Genomic DNA, 19131 nt, shown 5'->3' on the forward strand with positions numbered 1-19131 from the left:
TTCTTTTGAGCATATTCTTCGTATTCTTATTCCTAGACCCTTTGGGATTGCCCTTTTAGTGTGTATCGGATGTGCAGAGGATATGTGTAAATACATATATATATATATATATATATATATATATATATATATATATATATATATATATATATATATATATATATATATATTTTAGCTCAAAGAGCCAGCTGCCCAACGTTTCGATATGTTGTACATATCTTTCTCAAGGGAGCCTGTGTTTTTTAGATGGGCTTCAGTGAGTTACAGGAAAATAATTCCAACTAGGGTTTCTGTGACGTCATAAGGTCTCGTTTTTTAATACACGGATACCCTTGTGATGCTAATATTAAAGAAGACGAGGTTTAGCAGTATAGTTGTTTTTTTTAAAACGTAGTGTTTCAGTGCTGTACAGACGTTCTGTGTGTCGTTATCCGTTAGTGCTACAGCTTTATTTGGACGATTGCCTTTACCTTGTGTTAATTTCCCGTTCTCTGAGATACGAATGTACCAGCTTTACATCATTTTTTTTTAAAACATATTCTCATTTTGTTGATCATTAATGAACATTTCTGTTCTGTGGGTGTTGTCGAGTGATTGAAATCGAGACATTTTGTGTTTGAATTGAAAGTGATGGTCTGGAGGAGTCGAATGGGTCAAAGTTCAAGTATATTTCCTCTAGAGGAATTATCACTTTTTGACGTCACTACTGTGGTATTATGCCCTTGTTTTTCGAATGACTCAGGATGCATATATAGCCTTCATCCATGTAGTGTATATATATATATATGTATCTCCCACATTTTTATTGCCTGCGTGCAGTACTTTACACTTGTCTCTATTAAATGTCATTTGCCATGTGTCTGCCCAGTTTTGAATGACCTTTGCTGCTGCAACAGTGTTTGCCACTCCTCCTATTTTTGTGTCGTCTTCAAATTTAACGAGTTTGCTTACTATACCAGAATCTAAGTCATTAATGTAGATTAGGAATAGCAGAGGACCCAATACTGATCCCTGTGTTACACCACTGGTTACCTCACTCCATTTTGAGGTTTCTCCTCTAATCAGTACTTTCTGTTTCTACATGTTAACCACTCCCTAATCCATGTGCATGCATTTCCTTGAATCCCTACTGCATTCAGTTTGAGAATTAATCTTTTATGCGGGACTTTGTCAAAAGCTTTCTGGAAATCTAAATAAACCATGTCGTATGCTTTGCAATTATCCATTTTCATTGTTGCATCCTCAAAAAAATCAAGCAGGTTAGTTAGACCTCCCTTTCCTAAAACCATGCTGACTGTCTCCTTGGATACTGTTACCATATAGGTAATTTTCCATTTTAGATCTTCTTATAGTTTCCATAAGTTTACATATAATAGAAGTCAGGCTTATTGGTCTGTAGTTACCTGGTTCGGTTTTGTCTCCCTTTTTGTGGATCGGTATTACGTTTGCTATTTTATTATTATTATTTATTTCTTAGCAGACGCCCTTATCCAGGGCGACTTACAATTGTTACAAGATATCACATTATACATTATTTCACATTATACAGATATCACATTATTTTACATACAATTACCCATTTATACAGTTGGGTTTTTACTAGAGCAATCTAGGTAAAGTACCTTGCTCAAGGGTACAACAGCAGTGTCCCCCACTGGGGATTGAACCCACAACCCTCCGGTCAAGAGTCCAGAGCCCTAACCACTACTCCACACTGCTCCACACTGCTGCCCCTATTTTCCAGTCTGTCGGTACAACCCCTGTTTCAAGGGACTCTTGCATGATCTTGGTTAGCGGTTTGTAAATAACAACTATATCAGCTGACAAGGTTTCAGCTGATATCTCATCATGCCTTTCTTCTTAATGGCGTACAGCCTCTATACATGAACCCCCAATATCTCTGATATTACGATGTCACAACTAAAGAAATATGCTTCTGTACTTATATATATATACACACACACTGAGTGTACAAAACATTAGGAATACCTTCCTAATATTGAGTTGCACCCCCTTTTGCCCTCAGAACAGCCTCAGTTCGTCAGGCCATGGACTCTACAAGGTGTCGAAAGCGTTCCACAGGGATGCTGGCCCATGTTGACTCCAATGCTTCCCACAGTTGTGTCAAGTTGGCTGGTAGTGGATCTCTACTCTGAATAGCTCGTTCCATCTCATCCCACAAATGCTCAATTGGATTGAGATCTGGTGACTGGGCAGGCCACTGCAGTAAGCTGAATTCACTGTCATGTTCGTGGAACCATTCCTGGACAATCCTAACCTTGTGGCATGGGGCATTATCCTGCTGAAAAAATCCATTAGCAGATGGATACACTGCTGCCATGAAGGGATGCACCTGATTGGCAATGATGTTCAGATATCCTGTGACATTCAAACGTTGCTCCACTTTTATCAAGGGGCCCAATGTGTGCCATGAAAACACACCCCACACCATCACACCACCACCAGCAGCCTGCAATGTTGACACGCGGCATGATGGATGCATGTACTCATGTGGTTTTCTCCATACCCTAGTCCTCCCATCAACGTGAAACAGCAGGAACAGGGATTCATCAGACCAGGCAATGTTTTTCCAATCCCCCAGTATCCAGTGTTTTCGTTCCTTAGCCCACTGCAAAAGCAGTTTCTTGCGTTTTGCTGAAAGAAGTGGAACTCTGTTAGGTCGTCGGCTGCCATACCCCATTCGTGTCAAGGTACGACGAGTTGTGCATTCTTTTATGGGTCTTTCGGCACCAATGTTGTACTGGACTGTCAGTTGACTAATTGTAGCCCGTCTGTTGCTTTGCACAATTTGTGTCAGCCTCCTTTGGCCTCTTTCATCAATGAGCCATTTTCGACCACTGGCCTGCCGTTGGCTGGATGTCCTTTGGGTGATGGACCATCCTTGATACACCCGGGAAACTGTTGAGCGTGAAAAACCCAGCAGCGCTGCAGTTCTTGACTCACTCAAACCGGCGCGCCTGGCACCTACTACCATACCCCGTTCAAAGGCACTTAAATCTTTTGTCTTGCCCATTTACCCTCTGAATGGCACACATACACAATCCATGTCTCAATTGTGTCAAGGCTTAAAAATCCTTCTTTAATCTGTCTCCCCTTCATCTACACTGATTGAAGTGGATTTAACAGGTTACATCAATAAGGGATCATAGCTTTCACCTGGATTCACCTCGTCAGTCTATTTCATGGAAAGAGCAGGTGTTCCTAATGTTTTGTACACTCAGTATGTATGTATATATATATATACACACACACATAAATATATAATTGTTGGCATTCCTTTAATGCTATTTAAATGATATTTAAATATGAATCTTGCATTGTAACTCCATACTGCCCTGTGTAAGTCGCCTTGAATAAAGGCGTCTGCCAGATAAATACATTAAATTCTCTAAATTCCAATATAAATTGTAATTAATTTTGTATTATCCCAGCAATACCGCTGTATATAATCCATGTCACAATTCTATTTCAGTCAGCCTAAACTGCACCAGTATAGAAATTAAAAACAAGTGTGTAATAGTTGCACTCAGCTCTATCTAAAGTAGCCCGTGTCAGTTCAATTTTCTGTGAAGCAATAACATGTATAAATATCAAATGAAAATGTTATTTATAGTTCCAAAATAGAAGGGAAAGGAGAAAGAGAGAAAGTGAGGAGTGGACAGGAAGAGGAGAGAGATGAGTGAGAGGAAGGAGAAAGAGAGTAGTGAGGTGAGAGGGTGAGAGAGAGAAGAGTGAAAAGATTATTATTTGTTTATTTACCAGACGCCTTTATCCAAGACGACTTACAGAGACTAGGGTGTGTGAACTATGCATCAGCTGTAGAGTCACCTACAACTACGTCTCACCCGAAAGACGGAGCACAAGGAGGTGAAGTGACTTGCTCAGGGTCACACAATGAGTCAGTGGCTGAGGTGGGATTCGAACCGGGGACCTCCTGGTTACAAGTCCTTTTCTTTAACCACTGGACCACACAGCCTCCTGTGAGGAGAGGGAGAGGAAGGTGAGAGAGAGTAGTGAGGTGAGAGGGAGAGGAAGGGGAGAGGAGTGATGGGGAGGTGCAATAAACATCTCTGCTATAAGTTTTCTCCTTGGAAATGACAGAATGTGGAAAAAATCTCTTATCTGTCTTTCTATCTATCTATCCTCAGAAATTGTATATAATAATTAATGTTCCTCCTCCTCTCTCTCTCTCTCTCTCTCTCTCTCTCTCTCTCTCTCTCTCTCTCTCTCTCTCTCTCTCTCTCTCTCTCCCTCTCATATATTCCTCTGGGAATAGAGAATGTGTAAGAGCCAGTGAGAAAGAGAATTCATTGTGAATATTTCATTCTGAAAGAGCTCTCTCTCACTCGATCGCAAATAGAGAGAATGTGTAAGAGACATTGTGACTCTCTCCTCCCCCTCTCACACATCTCTCTCCCTCCCTCGCTTATATTCCTTGGGGAATGGAGGGAATATGTGTGTGTGTGAGAGAGAGAGAGAGAGAGAGACGAAGGAAGGGGGTACCGTTTAATATAGAGGGAGGGAGGGAGTTTTTCAATATAGAGGAAGGAGGGATACTGTTTAGTATTAAAATATATATTTTAGTTGTTTATGCCATGTATGTGCTTTGGCAACACAATTATTTTTTATTGTCATGCCAATAAAGCCAATTTGAATATTGAATTTTTGAGAGAGAGGGAGAGGGAGAGCACTATGAATGCTATACCTCAATTCTAAACATGCTCCCCATTTAAAACACACACCCCCCTCCCTCCACATCACACCATCCTCCTCTATACCCCTCCCTCCCTCTATTACACCCTCCTCCTCTATACCTCTCCCTCCCTCTCTCTCTTTCTCAGCTCACTTCTTGTTCTCATTTGCTTTCCTCTCCATTCATTTTTTTCGCTCCTTTGCTTTCATGTATCCTTCGTGATGGAGTTCAATTTGAAAAGGATTTCCCTGCTACTGCTGAGCAGTGAGTCTGTGTGTGTGTCTGTCTGTCTGTCTTTCTGTGTGTCTGTGTGTCGGTCTGTCTCTATTTATCTATCTATCTATCTATCTATCTATCTATCTATCTATACTAATCTCTCTCTCTCTCACTCTCTCTATTCATTGCCATAATTTATTTATCTCTCCTTGTCTTTCTCTCTCCTCTCTCTCTCTACATGTATATATCTTTATTTCAATCTCTCTCTCTCTCTCTCTCTCTCTCTCTCTCTCTCTCTCTCTCTCTCTAGTTTTTCAAATTCAGGTCTCTGCATGTCGGGCATGTTTGGGAATGCTAGGACAGAACTGCAGAATTTAGTGAAGAAAACATCCCTTATGTGTATGTATTTATTGCAGTGTATTAAGAAGCGTATCTCTGTCTCAACCTCTCCCCTCTCACAGTGAGAGCACAGCCTATTCTCCCTGGCCAGCGTGTACTTGGTCAGGATCTACCTCTGCTTTGTGTCTCTCACCCTGACCAGGTATTCTGCCAGGGTGTATTTTCTTTTAGGGCCTGATAGCACTCCAGTTTGTTTTGTGTTTTAGTGTTTTTACCCGAATGCTCCAGATAGGAGTGTTTGAGGTGTTTTAGAATTTGGTTGACTCTGATTGGAATTGTTTTAGCAGTGCGGTCCTGAATCTGACTGATGTCCAGCTGGCTGAGAGGACTCTTTTCTGGGCGGAGCTCTTGGCTTTTCAGGGCTTTATGATGGTAGGAGTTTGGGTCACTGTGTTTTGAATGAACCCAGTATTTTAATGCTCTTTTTTGGATTGTTATAATCAATGGGTAATGGCCTAATTCAGCCCTGCATGCATTATTTGGTGTTTTTCTTTGTAATTTTAGTATGTTTTACAGAACTCTGCATGCATTGTTTCTGTGGGGTGTTTGTCCCATTTTGTGTAGTCCTGGTCTGTAATTGGACCCCACACTTCACTGCCATAAAGTGCAATTGCTATGGGGGGATTTATATTATACAGCCTCCTCTCTATGGTATAAAAATGCTCTTAATGCATTCACTGCCAGGTGAAAGCTCCCTGACGCACTGATGGCCAGACCCAGGTGTGTGTAGTTGGTGGTGTGTTCCAGGGTAGTGTTGCCCAGAGTGAAGCAGAATCAATATGGGTCAGAATAATGGACAAAAATTCAAAGGGCATAATAATAGGAGCATGCTATATAGACCACCAAATTCAGACGCTAAGGGACTAGGAGCTCTTAAAATAAACAAATCCCCTGGGCCAGATGAGATCCTCCCAATAGTACTCAAAGAAATTATTTACAAACCGCTAACCAAGATCATGCAACAGTCTCTTGAAACAGTGGTTGTACCGACAGACTGGAGAATTGCAAACGTAATACCGATCCACAAAAAGGGAGACAAAACCGAACCAGGTAACTACAGACCAATAAGCCTGACTTCTATTATATGTAAACTTATGGAAACTATAATAAGATCCAAAATGGAAAATTACCTATATGGTAACAGTATCCAAGGAGACAGTCAGCATGGTTTTAGGAAAGGGAGATCGTGTCTAACTAACCTGCTTGATTTTTTTGAGGATGCAACAACGACAATGGATAATTTCAAAGCATACGACATGGTTTATTTAAATTTCCAGAAAGCTTTTGACAAAGTTCTGCATAAAAGATTCATTCTCAAACTGAACGCAGTAGGGATTCAAGGAAATGCATGCACATGGATTAGGGAGTGGTTAACAGGTAGAAAACAGAAAGTACTGATTAGAGGAGAAACCTCAAAATGGAGCGAGGTAACCAGTGGAGTACCACAGGGATCAGTATTAAGTCCTCTGCTATTCCTAATATACATTCATGATTTAGATTCTGGTATAGTAAGCAAACTTGTTAAATTTGAAGACGACACAAAAATAGGAGGAGTGGCAAACACTGTTTTTCAGAACAGAGAATAGGAGGCACTTTTTTACACAGAGAATTGTGAGGGTCTGGAACCAACTCCCCAGTAATGTTGTTGGAGCTGACACCCTGGGATCCTTCAAGAAGCTCCTTGATGAGATTCTGGGATCAATAAGCTACTAACAACCAAACGAGCAAGATGGGCCGAATGACCTCCTCTCGTTTGTAAACTTTCTTATGTTTTTATGTTCTTAAGTGGTATTTGTTTCCCTGAAACCTGACTTTCTTCTGGAGTACCATAATTTTGGTCTTATCCATGTTTACTGTCAGGTCTGACAGTACTGCTCTAGCAGTGGCAGGCTCTGCTGAAGACCCTGCTCTGTGGGTGACAGCAGGACCAGGTAATCTGCATAGAGCAGGAATTTAATTCAGATGAGTCCAGGAACTGCAGACTGTTCCAGCACTGTAGCCAACTCATTGATGTAGATGTTGAACAGCATTGGGCTCAGACTGCAGCCCTGTCTCACTCCACTACCCTGTGTGAAGAATTCTGTTCTTTTGTTACCAATTTTCACACTGCACTTATTTTCTGAATACATTGACTTTATTATTATATACTTTACTGCCTACACCACCAGTTTATAAAATAGTCTGTTGTTCCAAATTGAATCAAATGCTTTTTTTAAATCAATAAAACAAGCAACTTTGTTTGTTTGGCGGATGTGTTTGTTTATTAGGGTGTGTGGGGTGTAAATGTGGTCAGAGGTGCGGTGGTTTGACTCTTACTTAAGGCCAGTATTCAGGAGTTATTTATACTGCAGAACACTTTCCTCAGATTACTGCTCACACAGATACCACTGTAATTATTGGGGTCTAATTTGTCTCCACTTTATAGATAGAGGTTATGAGTCCTTGGTTCCAGATGTCAGGGAAACACCCAGCACTCAGGATTCCTCCTGCAGCTTGGGGCTGCTGTGTTTCAGCATCTCAGTGCTGATGCTGTCGGGCCCAGGCTCTCCTGGGATGAGGACCTGCAGTTTCTCCTTTAGCTCCTGCGGATAAATTGGGGTGTCTCGGGGAGTCTGGTTGTCTTTAGTACATGATTCTAATCTTTTTGGTTTGTCTTGAATACAATTCTGTTGTTTTTTTTATCTTTTTCTGGTGTTTTTTCAAAGTAGTTTTTCCAGATATTTCCATTTAGAATTGCCAATTATGAATTTATATTATCCCATGTTTCCCAAAAGTGTTTATGGTTGATAGATTCCTCAGTTTCTGTGCATTGTTTATTAATATGTTGGTTTTTCTTTTTCGGGTGTGTTTGTAGTATTTTATGTCTCAGTACCTGAGGCGTAAATCTGGGTCGTTTGGATGATGATGTTTCTGGTTTGATAACTGTCTTAGCTTTTTCATCACAGTTTTACATTCATCATCAAACAATTTTTTCTCTGGGTTTATGTCTTTGTTTTTCTATCTATTTTTTTCAAATATTTTATTTAGGTTCTCACTGTCAGATTTACTCCTTTTCCATCAGGTTGAAATTGTTTGCTTTTGGGAAGTGTTTATTTGGATTTTATATTTCATCTCTCTCTCTCTCTCTCTCTCTCTCTCTCTCTCTCTCTCAGTGTGTGTGTCCCTCTCAATATCTGTATCTGTGTGTGTGTATGTGTATCTGTTTGTGTGTCTCAGTGTGTGTTTCAGTGTGTCTCTGTGCGCGTGTGCCCCAGTGTGTCTCTGTGTGTGTGTCTCAGTGTGTGTCTCTGTTTATTAAGTTCTCTGATGTCGTCTTGCTGTTAATCGATTGATTGATAGCTCTGCTCGGTAATAGTAAATGCTTGTAATGTCGTTAACAGCCATTATTGATCCCTGTGCAGCACAGCAAAACTAAGTATATCGTCATAACTGACACAAAGGGGGAGGGGGAGGGGGAGGGAGTGCACAGTAGGCTTTTCAGAATGTAGTAAACACAGACACCAAGAAGAAGGAATTATTTTGTAGTGTCAAACTGAACAGGATTGTGGTGCTCTGTCTGTCTGTCTGCAGCTTTAATGAAACTCTCCTCTCTCCCCTCTCTTCCTCTCTCTCCCCTCTCCTCCTCTCTCCTCTCAGTCCTCCTCTCTCTCCTGTCTCTCTCGTGTGTGGCGGGCAGCTCACCATGTGATAATATTTACCGCGGTTTCTCGTCCTGTCTGCTGCGGCTTGGAGAGAACATGGGCCAGTATGTGGAGCAGGAGCTGAGAGACTCCCAAGAGATTGACAACGTGTGCGCGTGAGTGCACCCCACAGCCACTTCCCTCCTCCTCTCTCACCTCCCTCCTTCCTTTCATGAACCTTATCATTGGCCCCACCCCCTTTAAAGCAGCTTTAAAATCCATTATCTTGCCTCTTATTAGCTTCATTAACACTGTCACTGCCTCCCTTTAAAGGAGTGCTGACCATCTTTAAAATCCATTCTCTTCCCTCTTGTTAGCGCAAGGCTCCTTTAATGGGGGAGGGGAGGGTAGTTGTTAAGCAGTCCCCCTCACAAGGCCCTGTGCAGTTTGGCACATTTCAGATCATGTGATCTTGTGGTTCATCATTCATTAATGGCATCCTATAGATACTAGAAATCCTAGCTGTGCTGAGAGAGAGGAGTGAGGGTTTGAGTTTCATACCTTGAGAACAACAACAGCAAGTTTGATTTATATATAGCGCCTTATCATCTGCAGACCTGCACATCTCAAGACGCTTTACACAGTTAAAAATATTAACTCCCCTCTCCCCCCTCTCCTCTCTCCCCTTTCTCCCTCTCTCCACCTCTCTCCCCTCCTCTCTTCTTTCCCCCTCTCCTCTCTCTCCATCTCTCTCCACTCTCCTCTCTGCCCTCTCTCTCCTCACCCTGTCATCCTCTATCCCCCTCTCTCCCCTCTACTCTCTCCTCTTTCCCCCTCTCTCCCTTCTATTTTCTCCTCTCTCCCCATCTCTCCCCCTCCCTCTCTCTCCCCTCTCCTCTCCCGCTCTCCTCCCTCTCCCTCTCCTCACCCTGTCACCCTCTCTCCCCTCTCCTCACCCTGTCACCCTCTCTCCACTCTCCTCTCTCCCCTCTACTCTCTCCTCTCTCCCCCGTCTCTCCCCCTCTCCCCCCTCCCTCTCTCTCCCCTCTCCTCTCTCCCTCTCTCCTTTCTCTCAGTCACTGGGATGAGTTCCATGCTTGTGGAATGGCTGCTATCTCTGGCTGTCAGCTGGAGGTTCAGAGTGTGTGGGACTCTCTGCGCCGGGAGTCTGAGAAGCTCAATTTCCAGGGGAACCTGTATGATCTGTGCAGGAGGCGGGAGCAAGCAAACCAGGACTGGCTAACTGGATCTGCAGGACAGAACCGAGCCGCACTGGGTCTGGTACTGAGCGTCACAGTGACCCTGATGCTCACCTACACAGGGCTGTAACTGACGTTTTTATGCAACCTTTTTATATCAGTTATTCTAACTGTAACGAACAATATCATCCCTAAATCCTTACCTCTGTTTTGTGCTGTCACTCGCTACACAGGTCTCAAATGTGCAGTTTTGAAAGAAACACTTAGAAAAGTTTGCTGCAGTAAATTTGAACGGAAAATTAGCAGTTATCCTCCCATGCTTTTCCCATGGTTATACTATGCATTTACCACACCTCTCTATGTGCTTTACAATGCTTTCCTATCCTTTGCCTTACCTCACTGTGCTTTACAATGCTTGTCTATGCATTACCATGCTTTCACTGTGCTTTCATAAGGAACACACTGTGGAAGAACTGAAGGTAAAACTATAAGGAAGTGGACATGTGTGACTGTGTTTCCTGTGATGCTTACCTTTGCTTTACCATACCTCTCTGTGCTTTACAATGCTTCCCTATGCTTTACCATACCTCTCTGTGCTTTACAATGCTTCCCTGTGCTTTACCAGACCTCTCTGTGCTTTACAATGCTTCCCTGTGCTTTACCAGACCTCTCTGTGCTTTACAATGCTTCCCAATGCTTTACCATTCCTCTCTGTGGTTTACAATGCTTACCTTTGCTTTACCATACCTCACTGTGCTTTATAATGCTTGCCTATGCTTTACCATTCCTCTCTGTGGTTTACAATGCTTACCTTTGCTTTACCAGACCTCTCTGTGCTTTACAATGCTTCCCTATGCTTTACCAGACCGCTCTGTGCTTTACAATGCTTCCCAATGCTTTACCATTCCTCTCTGTGGTTTACAGTGCTTACCTTTGCTTTACCAGACCTCTCTGTGCTTTACAATGCTTCCCTATGCTTTACCAGACCTCTCTGTGCTTTACAATGCTTCCCTATCCTTTACCATTCCTCTCTGTGCTTTACAATGCTTCCCCATGCTTCCCCATGCTTTCACTGTGCTTGATTACACTTTGCTGTGCTTTTACTATGGAAAACTTTTACAAGAGACATGCTAAAGGAAACATGCATTTTCATTTAAAAACAGACATCTGGTACTACATGAAGTTCTCAGTTTGCTTGCCTTGCCTTCCAGGAAGTCTGTTACTGCTTTGCTTCCTGGGTCACCTCAGCAGTGTCTTCTGGGTCATGGAAGAAGCTGGTTGGTTAATGACAGGAAAGACGTCAGTGAAGGGGTGGAGACAATTTCACCCTCCAGGAAAGCAGGGCTTGGAAAGCAGGGCTTGTGCAAACAGAGATTTCCTGAACCCAGTGTAGTACCAGATACCCGGTTTAAAATGTTTTTTTTGTTTTTTTTTTACTTAAAAAATAATGAGCAGAATTACACAAGCGGATACACCCCATGTGGTCATTTCATTAAACCAGGTCAAGAACATCCACAGGAAATATTTCATTTTCTGGCGGTCACTTGCTGGCAAAATCCATATTGTCCAGATCCTTGTCCTTTATCACCTGGAACAGAAAGTGTGCTACATATCCTAGGTGCTCCTAATGTTTTGTCCAAGCCTCATCGGCAGGGCTGTTTTAACACGGTGCTTAAAGTTTTTTTCACTGTATATAAACTTGAAAGTTGCCTCAAATTACATTTTATTAAAACTGTCCCCTTTGTTTTGCAATAATTCTGAATGCTTCTATTGTGCTCCTATATAATGGGTGTTTTATTGCTTTCATTCATTCTGTGTTGCTTTGAGTTCAGTTCTTGTTGCCTGCTATAGGTCATTTACAGGTCATTTGATCTTCGGATCGTTCGTTACATAGGTCTCAAATGTGAAGTTATGAAAGAACATAGCTCTCTGATTTCAGATAGTCTTTCACTGCATCTGGGCCTTCTTTCCATCATTAATCAAGCAGCTTTCAGACAGTAATCCAGCAAACTGCTGACGTGACCTTGGAAGTGCAAGTGGAACAGATATCCTGAGAGTAAGGGTTAGAAACTGAGAACCTGATACCAGATACCAGGATTTCAAATGATAACACTGGGGTATTGCTTTAGCTACAGTCCCTTTATAGGAATGAGAGAGCACTGGAGCATTGCCTTGACTTTTTTGAGGATGCAACATTGACAATGGATAATTGCAAAGCATACGACATGGTTTATTTAGATTTCCAGAAAGCTTTTGACAAAGTCCCACATAAAAGATTAATTCCCAAACTGAACGCAGTAGGGATTCAAGGAAATGCATGCACATGGATTAGGGAGTGGTTAACATGTAGAAAACAGAAAGTACTGATTAGAGGAGAAACCTCAAAATGGTGCGAGGTAACCAGTGGTTTACCACAGGGATCAGTATTAGATCCTCTGCTATTCCTAATCTACATTAATGATTTAGATTCTGGTATAGTAAGCAAACTCATTAAATTTGCAGACGACACAAAAATAGCAGAAGTGGCAAACACTGTTGCAGCAGCAAAGGTCATTCAAAATGATCTAGACCGCATTCAGAACTGGGCAGATACATGGTAAATGACATTTAATAGAGAAAAGTGTAAAGTACTGCACACAGGCAATAAAAATGTGCATTATAAGAAGGAATCTATGAAAAAGACCTAGGAGTTTATGTTAACTCAGAAAAGCTATAAAAAAAAAGGCCAACAAGATGCTCAGATATATTGTGAGAAGTGTTGAATTTAAATCAAGGGAAGTAATGTTAAAACTTTACAATGCATTAGTAAGACCTCATCTAGAATATTGTGTTCAGTTCTCGTTACAAAAACTCTAGAAAGAGTGCAAAGAAGAGCAACCAGAATTATCCCGGGTTTAAAAGGCATGTCATATGCAGACAGGCTAAAAGAATTGAATCTATTCAGTTTTGAACAAAGAAGACTACACGGTGATCTGATTCAAGCATTCCAAATTCTAAAAGATATTGACAATGTCGACCCAGGGGACTTTTTCGACCTGAAAAAAGAAACAAGGACCAGGGGTCACAAATGGAGATTAGATAAAGGGGCATTCAAAACAGAAAATAGGAGGCAACCAACTCCCCAGTAATGTTGTTGAAGCTGACACCCTGGGATCCTTCAAGAAGCTGCTTCATGAGATTCTGGGATCAATCAGCTACTAACAACCAAACAAGCAAGATGGGCTGAATGGCCTCCTGTCGTTTGCAAACTTTCTTATGTTCTTATGTTAGCTACTGTCCCTTTATAGGAATGAGAGAGCACTGGGGTATTGTATTAGCTACAGTCCCTTTATTGGAATGGGTTTATTATTCCATATATAGTGAGAAAATATATATGGATTTAAAAAAAACTATTACATATTTAAAGATTGTTCTTATAGGTGAGGAATGACACAAAATTCACAGACATGTAGAAAGTAGATGAAAAGTAAATTAAATAGAAAGCTGTTTTTTACACTTGTTCGATGTCTAGTGCTTGTTTATTAGAGTGGGGTATGTTTTCACAGATCCACTGTAATTGGCTTATCTAAGGTGTGTGTCAAAGTTCAACTAACTACAAGGAAGAGACAGCGCCCCCCTAGCTGCAACTAACTATGTTTCATTGAGTCATCGTGTTCTCCATAAGAACATAAGAGAATTCATGAATGAGAGGAGCTCCCATCAACGCTCGTCCAGTTGCTACAAGCTGATTGATCTCAGAACTTTGTCAAGTTGGGTCTTAAAGGATCCCAGTGATTCAACAGGACAATGTGGCTCGGTAGCCCTTTGTAACCCTTTGGTAACCCATTTCATCCCCTCACCACTCTGTGTGAAGAAGTGTCTCCTTCCCTCTGTCTCCTAAATCCGTCTTATTTTCCAACTGTCCTCTGGTCCTGGTTTCTGTGCTTAGAGTATTGGTTCAGATTAACTGTATCAACTCCTTTTAAGATTTTAAAGACCAATCAAGACCTCTCTTCATCACTGTTCTGTGTCCATATTCAGCACTGTGTGGTTATACCTGAGCCCCACCTGTGGTCACGGCACACATTTCACACTATTGTAGGTCCTGGATAAGAATGCACTAGATAGATTTTTATTTAAGAAACACTTTTTAAATGTACATTTTAAAACATTGTTCCATTTCTTTCTTTAATTTATATTACACAGATACAAAGAAGGAACTAAATAGATGTTGCTGGTGCTAATAAGAGGTGAGAGAATGGATTTTAAAGATGGTCAGCGCTCCTTTAAAGGAAGGCTGGTGATAATATTGCTATAATAAGAGGTAAGATGGATTGTAAAAAAAAAAAAAAGATATTAAAGCACATATTTAAAAACTGAAATGTATCTCTGCTAGTTATTTACACGACTTTTGTTCTATAAACAGCAAAAGTAGCTGTAGCTCTATAAATTGGTGTTTGAAAAACAGCTGTACTGCTTTTCGTCACCAATTTCTAAGACCTCCACCAGTCCTACTAATCTGTGAGAGGCTGCTGTGGTTTATTTGTATTTGTCCTAGCTAGCCTGTGTGACTTGAAAACTGTAACGGTCCCAGCTTCCCTGACAAACGAAGGCAGAGCATTCCATAATTTAGGAGCTCTACAAGAAAAAGCCCTCCTCCCGTGTTGCTTTTGTTGACCCTAGGAATAACCAGCAGCCCCGCATCCTGTGATCTCAGAGTGCGGTTTGGAAGATACGTGGCCAGTAACTCCTGCAAATAACTAGGTGCTAATCCATTCAGGGCCTTGTAAGTTCACAGCAAAATCTTAACATCAATTCTATACTATAATAATAATTGTTTATTTAGCAGACGCCTTTATCCAAGGTGACTTACAGAGACTAGGGTGTGTGAACTATGCATCAGCTGCAGAGTCACTTACAATTACGTCTCACCCGAAAGACGGAACACAAGGAGGTTAAGTGACTTGCTCAGGGTCACACAATGAGTCAGTGGCTGAGGTGGGATTTGAACCAGGGACCTCCTAGTTACAAGCCCTTTTCTTTAACCACTGGACCACACAGCCTCCTTACTGTACAGGGAGCCAGTGTAAAGAGGCCAAAACAGGGGTAATATCTTCACACCCTGGTTTTAGAATTCTAGATGAAACAAAGTCTCTCGGCATTAGTCTCTCGGCATCAGATACAGAAATAATTGGTCTAAGTTTGGCTATATTTCTCAAATGGTAAAAAGATACTTTAGTAGCTTCCCTAATATGATTCTCAAATGATAAATAAGGATCAAAGATGACCCCCAAACTCTTAATTTCTAGTTTATGTTTTGATGAGAGACTGCAAGAGTCGAGCTCATGTAATCCCACATTTCCTTTTAGTTGGTTCTGTGATCCCACCAGCATAACCTCTGTTTTATCTGAATTCAACCTTAGAAACGGTAGCATATATAAATGAAAACAACAAGGGACCTAGAATGGAGCCCTGTGGAACACCACAGACAATTTCTGATAATGTCAATTTTACCTCCCCAATAGTGACAAACTGAAAACTATCAAAGATAAGATTTGAACCAGGACAGGACAGGTACTGCAGATCATTCCATCCTACTGTACTTTCAAGACGATTCAGTAGGATGGAATGGTCTACAGCAGGGCTGTCAAACGCCAGTCCTTGAGGGTCGCAGGGTCTTCTGGTCTTCATTCCAACTTAAGATCTCAGTTAACATAATTGATCTAATTATTTGTCGAATTTGACATATTTAATATTTTTCAAGGTCTTTTACAGTTGATGGTTTTAAAAATGCACTTGATTCAAGGTACACGACCTGTGAAACATTGTGAGGCCTGAAGAGAAGTGTTAAGTGTGTCCAGTTAATCAAATAATTAGACCAATTAAGTAAGTGAGAGCTCAGGTGGAATGAAAGCCAGAAGATACTGCGGCCCTCCAGGAGCTGAGTTTGACACCCCTGGTCTACAGTATCAAAGGCAGCACATTATAGAAAGGCAGAATTTATACTGATGGAAGCCCTAGTCAGAGCTTATCAGCAGATCATTCACAACTCTGACAAGGTGCTATGTGCAGCATGAAAACCAGACTGAAAGTTCTCGAATATACCATTAAGAGTTAGACATTTTTGTAATTGAATTGCAACAACTCTCTCTAGAACCTTATCTAAGAATGGTAGGTTGGAGATTGGCCTATAGTTATTGAGGACTTTAGGGTCCAAATTGTGTTTCTTAAGCATAGGCTTTACCACAGCTACCTTAAGTGCTGAGGGAACCATACCGGAGGAAAGTGAACCATTTATAATTTTTTAAATGTGGGTATTAATAACACCAAGAACATCTTTCAATAGTTGTCTAGGAATAGGATCAAGGGAGCATGCAGTACATCATACAGACACTGTACTGGGGTATGGAAGTGCAGAAGCGCACGTTTAATAATCAATGAACAAAAGAAAAGATTTAAACCAGTGGTGCACAATTCAGGTCATGGAGGGCTGGTGTCCCTCCTGGTTTTTGTTCTAACCATACCCTAAATTAGTTAATTGGACCAATTAAGCTTCTAATAAGGTCCAATAAAGTACTTTAGAGTGCAGTTGGAATAATAACCTGCAGGGACACCAGCCCCCCAGGACCGAGTTGTGCACCACTGCTTTAAAAAAAAAAAAAAAATGGCACAGTGGCCAAAACAAACAGACACAGAACAAAACAAGTATAGTGCTGGTCTAAACTACCACGAGTATCAATTGTTGTATTTCTAGTTTCTTTTGCTGCACACAGCCTGTAACCGGCACACACCTTATAACCCGCACACAGCCTGTAACCCACACACAGTTTATAACCCGCACACAGCCTGTAACCCATACACAGCTTATAACCCGCACACAGCCTGAACCCGCACACAGCCTGTAACCCGCACACAGCCTGTGGCCCGCACACAGCCTGTAGCCCGCACACAGCCTGTAGCCCGCACAACTCCTCCGATGACTTTGCCTCTTTCTTCTCTTCTAAAATCTCAGATATCCGCAAACTCTTTAACACCTCTCCCTCCCCCGCACCCCCTCCTGCTCCAACCCCTACACCCACTGCATCCCCTACTAACCCACCCTCCTTCTCCACCTTCTCTCCCCTCTCAGACTCTGATCTCTCCTCCCTGCTCCAGGGTCACAAACCCACCACGTGTGCCCTGGACCCCCTCCCCACTCACCTCTTTCAAGCTGCTGCTCCTGCTCTACTTCCCTTCATCTCCTCCCTTCTTAACACCTCTCTCCTTTCTGGTCTCTTTCCCTCTGCCTTCAAACAAGCCTCAATCACTCCCCTCCTCAAAAAACCTACCCTCGACCCCACCTCCCTCCAGAGCTACCGTCCTGTCTCCCTCCTACCCTTCCTCTCCAAAACCCTCGAGTACCCTCGGGCTGTACACCGCCAGCTCTCTGCTTTCCTGTCCAACCACTCTCTGCTCGACCCTCTCCAATCTGGCTTCCGCTCTGCTCACTCCATTGAAACCGCCCTCCTGTCTGTCACCAACTCACTAAACTGTGCCCGAGCTGCCTCTCTCTCCTCTGTCCTAATTCTCCTTGACCTCTCTGCTGCCTTTAACACTGTCGATCACTCTATTCTACTATCCTCTCTCGCTGACCTGGGAATCTCCTCTCCAACTGCACTTACCAGGTAACCTGGCATGGAGCAACCTCCACACCTCGCCCTCTCTCAACCCCCAAGGGTCAGTCTTGGGTCCTCTCCTGTTCTCTCTCTACACCCGCTCCCTGGGCCCCCTCATCGCATCCTATGGTTTATCATACCATTTCTATGCTGATAATGCTCAGATTTTCCTCTCCTTCCCCACCTCTGACTCCACCATCTCCTCCCGTATCTCTACCTGTCTGTCTGCTATCTCCTCCTGGATGCACTCGCATCACCTCAAACTCAACCTCTCTAAATCTGACCTCCTGTACTTTCCCTCCTCCCCCTCCTCTGATCTCTCTATCTCTGTTCCTCTGGAATCTACCACGCTCTCTCCCTCCTCCTCAGCTAAGAACCTCAGAGTAACCCTGGACCCCTGCCTCTCTTATTCCCAGCACATCTCCACTCTGGCACGCACTTGCCGATTCTTCCTGAGCAACATACAAAGAATCCGACCCTTCCTCACCAACTACGCCACCCAGCTCCTGGTCCAGGCCCTGGTACTCTCCCGCCTAGACTACTGCAACTCCCTCCTGGCTGGCCTCCCTGCGTCTGCCACCCGTCCGCTCCAGCTCATCCAGAACTCTGCTGCCCGCCTGGTGTTCTCTCTGCCTTGCTTCTCCCACTGCTCCGCTCACTCCACTGGCTCCCGATCACTGCTCGCATCCAGTTCAAGACTCTTGTACTAGCCTACAGATGCCTTGACCAGACTGCACCCAGCTACCTCCAGACCCTCATCTCTCCCTACACCCCCACTCGACCTCTCTGCTCCTCCTGAACTAGAAGACTGGCTCTACCTCCTCTACGCTCCCCTGCCTCCACAGCCCACTCCTTCTCCACCCTCGCCCCGCAGTGGTGGAATGACCTTCCTACAGATGTCAGGACTGCCCAGTCCCTGACCACCTTCCGGCGCCTCCTCAAGACTCACCTCTTCAGACAGCACCTGTAGAACTCCTCTTTTCCCTCTGGACACTTATCACTCTTTCTTAATACGCTTTACTTGCTCTTATCTGCCCCCTATTTTACTGCATTTAATCCTGTACTTTAGAGTACTGTAATCTGTCAAGTGTTATTTAATCTGTAGTATTTTGTATTTAATTATATCCTGATGTAACTATCACTGACACTGTTATCTGCTCCATTATTGAATCGTATTTTGTTGTACTTGCTAGAACCAAAGTCATTGTATTTATCTTGCTCTTAATTGTATTAATACTTGTACTGTGATTCTTGAAATGTATTTTTGCTTACGGCTGTAAGTCGCCCTGGATAAGGGCGTCTGCTAAGAAATAAATAATAATAATAATAATAATAATAATAATAATAAT

The 19131-nt window shown here is 42.6% G+C and overlaps 1 protein-coding gene across 1 annotated transcript; it reads left to right on the forward strand.

The window, feature by feature from the left end:
• The first annotated feature begins 4835 nt into the window (after positions 1 to 4835).
• LOC117397995 (neuritin-like) lies at positions 4836 to 15184 on the forward strand. Its single transcript, XM_033996975.3, has 3 exons — positions 4836 to 4978; positions 8966 to 9125; positions 10026 to 15184. The coding sequence occupies exons 1-3, from the start codon at positions 4936 to 4938 to the stop codon at positions 10276 to 10278; spliced, it is 456 nt and encodes a 151-aa protein (XP_033852866.2). The 5' UTR covers positions 4836 to 4935; the 3' UTR covers positions 10279 to 15184.
• Positions 15185 to 19131: the final 3947 nt, after the last annotated feature.

The sequence above is a fragment of the Acipenser ruthenus genome, chromosome 54 (assembly GCF_902713425.1).
Source record: "Acipenser ruthenus chromosome 54, fAciRut3.2 maternal haplotype, whole genome shotgun sequence".
NCBI lineage: Eukaryota > Metazoa > Chordata > Actinopteri > Acipenseriformes > Acipenseridae > Acipenser > Acipenser ruthenus.

Bases quoted from the DNA above. Each gene is read 5' to 3' on its own strand.
- LOC117397995 (XM_033996975.3), top strand. From the start codon at position 4,936: ATGGAGTTCAATTTGAAAAGGATTTCCCTGCTACTGCTGAGCA. The intron at 4,979-8,965 runs GTGAGTCTGTGT...CTCTCCTCTCAG, and splicing joins TTCCCTGCTACTGCTGAGCA to TCCTCCTCTCTCTCCTGTCT. The intron at 9,126-10,025 runs GTGAGTGCACCC...CCTTTCTCTCAG, and splicing joins GAGATTGACAACGTGTGCGC to TCACTGGGATGAGTTCCATG.